Source organism: Gekko japonicus, unplaced genomic scaffold, assembly GCF_001447785.1.
Source record: "Gekko japonicus isolate JY-2015 unplaced genomic scaffold, Gekko_japonicus_V1.1 scaffold861, whole genome shotgun sequence".
Lineage (NCBI taxonomy): Eukaryota > Metazoa > Chordata > Lepidosauria > Squamata > Gekkonidae > Gekko > Gekko japonicus.
Genome location: NW_015169199.1, coordinates 590208 through 599756, shown reverse-complemented (window position 1 = coordinate 599756; position 9549 = coordinate 590208). Strand labels below are relative to the sequence as shown.

Below are 9549 nucleotides of genomic sequence, written 5' to 3'. Positions count from 1 at the left end.
TTAAAGACCAACATCATTTATTAACAGGAGCCGCCTGAACACAGATGTTCCTGAACAAAGGCTCAAAAGGAGCTGGGGCCAACTGTGCCAGTCTGCCCGCCCAGAGGGAAATAAATTCTTCTCCTAATTAAATCAGGATTTTTGAGAGTCTGAGATCCTCACTTGCATAAATTAGAGAGGAAACTTTCTATATTGTTGCTTCGCTAAACCATCCGGACAAGAAACTAGAGACGTATCCATCATCTTTGTGTTCTGTCACCTGCTGTCACTACGGAATGGGCAGATGCAAATCTGCCTTGACATAGTTTATATTTTTTAAAAATTAATGTAGGAGAGAAAAGGGAGAGTCACCTCTCTACGTTCAGCCTGCAAACGTACAGTGGCTGTGAGAATGTAATGGTCAAAAAGCAAGGACTTAGAGAATAGAGCAATAAACGCCTTTGCAGTGGCATTAACCCCATACATAGGTGTGGAGAAACGCCATTTTGTGGACATAAGTTGGTGTGGGCTGGATGGGAGGAAGCCATCAAACCTGAGGCAGGCCTCGGCCTAGTCTCCTCCTCATCCCCTCCTGTCTCCAACCAGCAGTCAGAGGGCAGCTCCCGAGAGAGGACAGGGAGTCCATCAAGGTTGCGAGGAGATCTGCCCCAGAATGCTGCAGGGGGGAGAGCCAGTTCTTGGGTGGGAAACGGCTGTTTTATATAGTGGAGTTTTGGGCGGGAAGGTAGTCGATCAGCAGTCGGTCAGTTTGTGAGAAGTCTGAAGCCGGTCAGACTTTTGGTTGGCGTCTGCAGGAGACAGTGGCCATGTTGGGAGACCTGCTGATCTAACCTTCTCCAGTGGAATGAAGCGACGTGCCCGCCCTGCAGACCATCCAGACAGGGCCCGAGTGTAGAGAAGGGAGAGATGGAGCGGTTTTGCCACCCTTTATTTTTGATTCTTCAGTTCACTGTATGCCTGTAAATAGTCACGTGTTTTCAAATAAATCCTTTAAATGATAAAGGAGTGGGATCCCTCTGTACCGCGTAGTTCCACCCAAGCCGTTTGTGCACGCCAGGGGTGGGCCGGGGACTCCCTGAGGAGGAAGAGAAAAGCAGGGGCAGCAAAATGGCCAGTTGCCAACTCTCTAGGGGAGCCCCGAAGATTGCCAGGAAGCCCCAGGGTTCCCAGCGACCAGTGTTCCCTCTAAGCTGAGTTAGTGTGAGCTAGCCCACAGTTTTCTAGCCTCCGGCTCACATATTCTTGTCTTAGCTCAGGAAGGATGGCTCCAAAGCAGACTAATTTATGCAGTAGCCAAATCGCTCGCTCACAACTTTCATGCCAGTAGCTCACAAAGTAGCATTTGTGCTCACAGGACTCCACAGCTTAGAGGGAACATTGCTAGCGACACCAGAGGGAGGTTAGGAGGCTGCCCCGCCTAATCACAGCCCAAGAGAGGGACAGTGGTGGCAGCAATACCCGGAGGCAGTGGAGAAGAACTGCCCCTTCAGGTGCCAGGTCAGGCAAAGGAGGGGAGGGCAGAGCGGGGCCTGCCAGCTGACACAGGCCCATTCCGCCACAATAGGTTTTCTTGAATTTACTCAGAGACAGGGAAAGGGGCAGAAGCCTCCCCAACCAGCTAGCTCCCTGAGACCCTCATTAATTGGACTTAGGGTAGGGATGTGCAGGGGAAAAAATTCAGGGTTTGTTTTGGATTCGGGTATAATGAAGCCGAATTTTTTCAGTATTCCTGAATATACCCAAATACCAATACCGGTAATATATTGTTATCTGGAAATACTTGGGGATACCAAAAAAAATAAAAAAAATGGCTCCATTATATCCTATGGGACCATTGTAGTCAATGGCAAAATCTTCTAAGGAGTATTCAGTGGGCTAGGGGGTGGGTTGAGGTAGAGGCACCAAATTTGTACTGTAGCTGCTGGAGCCTCTCCCCAAAAGAACTTCCAAGTTTGGAAAAGCTTGGACAAGGGGTCCAATTCTAGGGGCATCCAAAGAGGGTGCCCCATCCTTCACTGCTTCCAAAGGCAGGCAGATAAAACAACAGTAAAACAACAGCCTAGCAGTTTCTCCCAGAGAATCTCTGCAGTAGAAACTAAATGAGGTGTGAGGGGGCATGTTTGCAAGGCCAGCAGCAGAATCAGTGCAATGTGCCCACCAGTGCCACTGTGGCAGTGCCAAAACCCAACAGGACTAAGATCAAATCTGAGAATCTCTGAAGCATAGGGGGCATGTTTGCAAGGCCAGCAGCAGAAGCAGTGCAGTGTTCTAGTGCTAGTGCCCAGCAGCAGAACCCAGTGCCAACCTAACTGTCAACAGAACCCAGTGCCAACCTTCTAGTTTAACCCAGTGCCATTGTGGTAAATGCCAGCCCAACAGGAGGACTTATGTCAACTTAAGCACAGAATCATCACAACAACAATATACAGAAGAATTTCAAAAAGAACAAACTCTTGTGATTGGCCAAACAGCAGTGTACCCACCCTTACCTGCAATCCTATTGGCCAGTGCTCCTCCCCCCTCCTGTCCCTGGGAAAGCAAGCTAGTAGTTGGGCTTCAAGTTTGAAGCCAGCAGCGGCAACAGCCTTGCAAGATACAATGCCATTTGCAAATGCATTGCAGTGACTGGTTGTATGTAAGGTCCTTCTTCCTCCTCCCTTCTGGGAAGCAGAGCAAAGGGCGGGAAAGAGACAGAAATGGTGGGAAAGAGAAGATAAGTTTAGTCCTTTAAAGTTTAACCCCCCAAAACCTGTATTCGGCAATACTGAATAATGCCGAATAAAAGCTGAATAGTTTCAGCTTTTATTTGGCATTCTGTATTCGGCATTTTTCTCTGATTCGGCTTGACAAATACCAAAAAGATGCCCAAAAGGAATTTTTGGGGTCCCCCCGGTTCAGCTTTACCGAATGCACAACCCCTAAGATAGGGTTGCCAGGCCGCAGTGCAAACCCCAGAATGAGTTCGGGGGCAGGGCCTGGCATACCAGCATCATGCTAGCATGCTTATGTCACTTCTGGTTTTAACATAGGGGATGCTCTAGCATTTTGCAAAACCTCCATGGTTTTACCACACAGTGGGGGGCTTGAAATCCCCAACTGGACATCACAGGAATAGTTCCACAAACAATGAATTAGAGCAGCTGCTTTCATTTCTTAATTTGGATATTTATAACTCATGTTTCTTCCCAATGGGGGCACAAGACAACAGGCATTGTTTGTGATTTTCTCTTCACCATGTGTAGGCATATAGTAGCACCCTCAGGGACCCACAAGATTTTCAGGTTCAGTTGGGGTCGCCATGTTGGTCTGAAGCAACAGAACAAAGTTTGAGTCCAGTGGCACCTTTAAGACCAAGAAAAGTTAATTCTGGGCAGAAGCTTTCGTCTGCATGCTTATATCCAGAATTAAACTTTTTTGGTCTTAAAGGTGCCACTGGACTCAAAGATTTTCAGGATATGAGTTTTCAAGGGTCGAAGCTCCCTTCATCAGAGCTCTGATTCTTGAGAGCTCATACCTTTAAAAATCTTGTTGGTCTCTATGGTGGATTGAATTGAATCTCGCTGTTCTACGGCAGACCAGCACCGCTACCCTCTGAAACCACCTTCTTTTTTTCACAGGGTTGTTAGACAGGACTCTGGTCTTAGTTCTATAACTGAGTGTAAGTGTAAGGCCAGGGTTCAAGTCCCCACTCTGCCAACCACACACTTGCTAAACCTAACCTCACAGAGGTGTTTTGGGGATAAAATGGAGAAGGGAGAACTATGCATGCTGCCCTGAGCTCTGGAAAGGATGGGCAGTATAAAATGTGACAGATATAAAGGCCTAAAATGCCACTCACTTCATCGTTCCTTGCAGGGCTCTTTTTGTAGCAGGAACTCCTTTGCATATTAGGTGACACACCCCTAATGTAGCCAATCCTCCAAGAGCTTATAGTGGCCCCTGTATGAAGAGCTCTGTAAGCTCTTGGCTCTGTAAGGCTACATTAGGGGTGTGTCGCCTAATATGCAAAGGAGTTCCTGCTACAAAAAGAGCCCTGATGTACTCTGGTGTTACCAGACTTCAGTGGAAAACAAAACAAAACCGCAATGGAATCGGGGAGAACCCCTTCCCCATCCTCATTTTTCACTAAACGTGTTTGGACTATTTTAGGTTCCCTTAAATTTCCTCAGATTTTTCACCCAAGAAGGCACCGCACCCCCTTTCCCTAGAAATCTGTTTTGGATTTTTCTTGGTAGTTTCAGATAACGTTTTTTAAGATTCTCAACCAATACTGAACAGCACTGGCTACTTCAAAACTTTTTGAAGCATGGTTTGCAATTTGAACTGCTGCAATGAGTTGATTATAGGCAAATCACTGCTGTTCTACCTGGCCTGATTATATGGTGACCGATTCCCTTTCCCTTTCAGGAATGAAAGAGAAAACTCATTTCGATATCTTCTGTTATCGTGAAAACAGACAGACATCCCTTACTGCAATGGAAATATTTGTGCACCAAGCATGGTAATGTGCAACTGCCACATCCTAATTGCTGCTGAGCTTTAATTAATCTGAACTGAGGAGTAACATTATCATTAACATGTTGGTTAGGCTTGACTTACGGCCTCTCTTTAATTTAAACCCAAAAGCTGATAATTACGCTTCCAGATAATCAAATGCTTTGAGAGAGTGCCAATGTTGTGGGGTGGGTCCTAAAACTCATCAAAGGCCCCTTCTTTATGGATTACTGTACCTTTGCTACACTAGTGTGCCATACGGAAGGTAGCTGCGGATTCAACGGAGGCACAGCAGAACACGTTTCCAAGGAACATATGGAAACACAGCTGTTTTGACAATGGAAAAGGCTTGGAGGCCCAGCTCCCAGGGGTTTGCTTCACGTGGCTCCTGCCCAATGGGGCACAATTAGCAATAATGCAAAATGATGCAAGAAGCATTTGCGATCTCGCACTTAAGCAGGTGCCATTTACTGCCAAGATTCATGCAGAAAAACCCATTAAAGATAGCTGGATATCCTTCCAACATTGTAAATCCCTTCTAATTTCTTCAGGTAGTTTGTGGTAGTTATCCTCTATGAGGGTACTATTTTTACTGGATAATATTATTCCTAAGTATTTAACTTTTTTCACTATCTCAACGACTTCTGTTAGTTTTTGTATTTCTTGTATCACATTGGGTGTACAATTTTTGGTTATTATTTTAGTGTGTTTTTTTCCAGGTTAATTTTTAATCCCACCATATCTCCATATTCCTGTATTGTTTGCAATTGTAGGTAGTGGTGTTGCGCGGTGCACGTAGGACAGCCTGTGAGCCAGTAGAAGGTATCAGCCAGCCACTAGGACTGTTTCAGCCATTCCAACTCACCAGCCACTCTTCAGCACTCAGCTGCAAACCCAGCTCTGTATAGCACCACACAAGACAGTCCTGTGGTAAACTATATACAGATTTTATTTACAATATGTACAATCCTTGGACAAAATGCTTCGCCAGTAACCACCATAAGAGAGAAGAAGTACACAGGGCAGCACTTGTCCACTTATATACATTTCAGCAACCAATCAGGTTAATGCTGTGTCATTGTCACTGACCTCACTCCATAATCAGGACTCAACCGGTCAGGACCAGTTTCCAGCAGCTTCCCTGCTGACAGATCATTATGATCTGACAGCTGGATATTAACATCCGACAAGTGGATCCTCTATTGTGAAAACAATGTCATCCGCATAAGCCAATAACTTAAATTCTTCTCCTTTCACCCTAAGGCCATGTATTTGCGGATTTTCTCTAACTGTATCATTCAGTGTTTCGAGTGCGAAAATAAACAGTAAAGATGATAAAGGACATCCCTGCCATGTGCCTTTCTGAATCCCAATATCTGATGTCATATCTCCATTGCAAACCTTTATTAACTGCTACAAACTCACACAGTTTTTTGGATGACACATTGGCACTGGATCTATTCCATGGGATGGAGACGCACTGGTCACCCTCACAGATGATCTCCACAGGCAGCTGGACTGAGGCGGGTTGGTGCTGATGTTAATTCTTGATCTCACAGCAGCGTTCGATATGGTCGATCATGATTTTTTGACCCACTGCCTCAACAACATAGGAGTTCGCGGGGTAGTCTTGAAGTGGCTTACCCCATTTCCCCAAGGTCAGGGACAGAGGGTGGCACTGGGGGAGAGGGTGTCTCCTAGCCCCCCCCCTAGTATGTGGGTTCCCTCAGGGAGCAATCCTCTCCCCGATGTTGCTTAACATCTTCATGTGCCCCCTTGCACAACTAGTGCAAAGTTTGGGGCTGGGGTACCATCAGTATAACGGAGCTGCGGTGGCTCAAGTGGTTAAGACGCTGAGCTGCAGGCTGTGGAAAGTCGGTAGTTCAGGAGTTCGAAACCCGGGTGCTGCAAGACGGAGTGAGCTCCCGTCTCTAGTTCAAGCTCCTGCCAACCTTGCACAACCAGTTCGAAAGCAAGAAATTGCAAGTAGATAAATAGGTACCACTTCGGTGGGAAGGTAACAGCATTCCATGCACCTTGGTGTTTAGTCATGCCCGCCACATGACCACGGAAACATTTTTAGACGGCTTTGAAATGGAGATGAGCACCGCATCCCTAGAGTCTGATTCGACTGGCTTTCGAGCAAGGGAACCTTTACTTACCATCAGTATGCTGATGACGCCCACCTATATCTTTTGATGGGTGGCTGGGCAGATACTGCCGCCGTTGTTTTGGCTCAGGGGCTGGAGGCCATGGTGGGATGGTTAAAACAGAGCTGGCTGAGATAGAATTCAGCTAAGACGGAGGTTCTGTGCCTGGGCAGTGAGGATACAGGTTTGGGGTGCCAACTCCCAGCTCTTGACGGTGTGCCCTTAAAATCAGCACCAACTGTCCAGAGCTTGGGCATGATTCTGGATGCCTCCTTATCAACAGACGCCCAGATCCCAAATGTTGCCAGACTGGTTTTCTTCCAGCTCCGCCAGGTCAGGCAACAGGCCTCCTACCTGCCCTGCCCTGGTCTCCCTTTAAGTGCAGAGAGAAGGGAGGGGGTGGCTGCGGGTGTTGGGGCTTGGGGGTGGGGCTTCCCTGTCGGCCAGCTGGCTGGCAGCGGGTAGAACCCCCCCAAAAAGCAGGGGATCCCTGCCAAACTGGGGGGCTTGGCAACCCAATCCGTTCCTAAATTGAGAAGAGCATATATGGTGGCATGCTGCAATGCCGTTCCATCTGCACAGATGAAGGGTCATTTTCAGGGCAAGTCAACGTTACTGCGACTGCCCACTAGCAGCTATAGACTCACTTGCATATATATTTTTCTGTTGCCCAAAACATGGAGTTGTGAGAGAAAAGTTCCTGAGGAAATGGTTATTAAAATTTTCTTCCTTTTTGGAATCTACAAGGTTTTGCTGAGTACTCTTGTGCCATAATTGTAAATTAGATGTGGCACATTTCTGTTATGCTGTATTTTTAAATGTCTAAAACCTTTTTCAAAGTCTAAATTAGTTTTTATGGTGTATGGCCTACAGGCTTTTAAACCTAATAAACTGAAACTGAACTGAAACTGTTTGCCATTTACTGTTTATGTATTTAGATCGAAGAGCTTTGCTCTCATACTTAATTGGGTCGTCCCACGGACTTTTTTTCTTTTCCCTATTCTATTAACCTTGTCATGGCCTGATGCCCTATTTGCATCTATGGTAACTTTGACTGCTGACATGGCTTTTTTGGATTTATGACACACTGCTCGTATTTCTTGCCCCCTCGATCTGAATGACAGCTGATGAAAGCATTTGGCCACCGGATTACTATCCTGCTGAGAGAAGTGGCCAAGCGGGTGACTTCATAGTCATTCATTTTCACTATGCATAAGGCCTCTGTAAAATTCGGCCCTGTGAATATATAGGGCTGCCAAGTCCCCCAGGGGGGGTGGGGATTTGCCAAGGGCCCCCAACCTGCCGGTCCAGATCCGGCTGGCGGGGGGAACCTCACCCCCAAAGTGCCCATATCAGGCTGACGTGCCCAGGGTGATGACGTCGCCCGGAACCGACTCTCCCCCGCTGCACCAGGTAAGACACTTGGCAACCCTATGAATATATCAAGTAGTGGATCTAAGACGATGGCTTCACACAAGTAATCCTTCCCCCCATTTTTTGTTCGAAAAACAGTGTGCTGAAAAAGAAACATTTACAATGGAACCAAAGAGACCCTTCCGCACAGAGGAGGTATCTTCCTGTCATGGAAAGGGATATTTTATACTCCGTGGAGAAGTGTTGTGTGAAGAAAGTGAGACTAAATTCAAAGATGTATAAACACAAGAACTCTGCTATAGAACCATGATCTACAACGGCAAAGGGCTGCCCCCCATACAGATTAGTAAATCTGCACAATGGGGTCAGTCATTATTATGGTGCAGGAAAAAGAACAAAAAACTTTGGTCTGACTCGAATCTTATTATTGACCAATAGCTACAAGAACAACAGTAACAGAAAAATCTTTCATAGCTCTGTTTTTAGCATACTTCACGTTCTGATTCAAAACACGTTTATACAGAAAGCATTTGCATTTAAAGATATGTTATATAACACTATACATTTGACGTTTAATCCTCCCCCCCCCCCGACTGACTTTTGGATTTCAGCAGAGCTTTTTTTTGTAGAAAAAGCCCAGCAGGAACTCATTAGCATAATAGGCCACACCCAACAGCAGGAACTCATTAGCATATTAAGCCACACCCCTGACAGCACAGCTCATTAGCACATTAGGCCGCACCCCCATGTTACCAGAAGTGTGGTCATCCAGCCACACCCACCTTTCGCTTCTTATTCTGTTTGCCTTGTTTGTTGTCAAAACCCAGGGCTTTTTTTGTAGCAGGAACTCCTTTGCATGTTAGGCCACACACCCCTAATGTAGCCAATCCTAATGAGTTTCTGCTGTTGGGTGTGGCCTGTTATGCTAATGAGTTCCTGCTGGGCGTGGCCAACTCAGGAGCCAGCCGGAACTCCGTTCCTGTGCGTTCCTGCCCAAAAATAGCCCTGGATTTCAGAATGAGAAACAGGTCACTTCCGTTTTCCATTTGACTTGGGCACGAAAGAAGGCCCGTGCAAGGGTTGCTCCGCATCAACTTACTCACAAACAGCAGGGAAGGACAAGCCGACAAAGGCACTAGAAAGATACTCTGTATACATTTCGTTCGCGACTCCCTCCAGGTAGTATTTCTGCCATGTATCCTCCTCGATCTAGAAAGAGGGAGACACACAGACACAAAAAAAGAAAATTTGCAGATTTTGAAAATCACTTTCTGCGAAAATTAATGGAGGTGATTAAGCCCAAATCAATGTCTAGGTAATTGGACTCAGTATCTCACTTAATTGTTTTACCGGTCAATAGTCTCTGCTAAGTTTTTATGGGACGCGCTTTCCATAATCACCAGCAACACACACACACACCCCTTCCCAAAAGTCATACCTATACAGCAGCCTGAGACTAGTACTGTTTGGAACAGCAGGGCAAAAGGTTTTATGGAATCGCTGAAATATATGTTTACCATGGGGGAGGGGG

General features: G+C 46.3%; 1 protein-coding gene across 1 annotated transcript in view; it reads right to left on the bottom strand.

Moving 5' to 3' along the window:
- KCNMA1 (potassium channel, calcium activated large conductance subfamily M alpha, member 1) overlaps positions 1–9549 on the bottom strand; it is a 427405-nt gene that overhangs the window by 125450 nt on the left and 292406 nt on the right. Inside the window, exon 14 of the mRNA XM_015416325.1 lies at positions 9118–9227. Coding sequence (XP_015271811.1) covers positions 9118–9227 — 110 coding nt within the window. The remainder of the gene's footprint in view (positions 1–9117; positions 9228–9549) is intronic.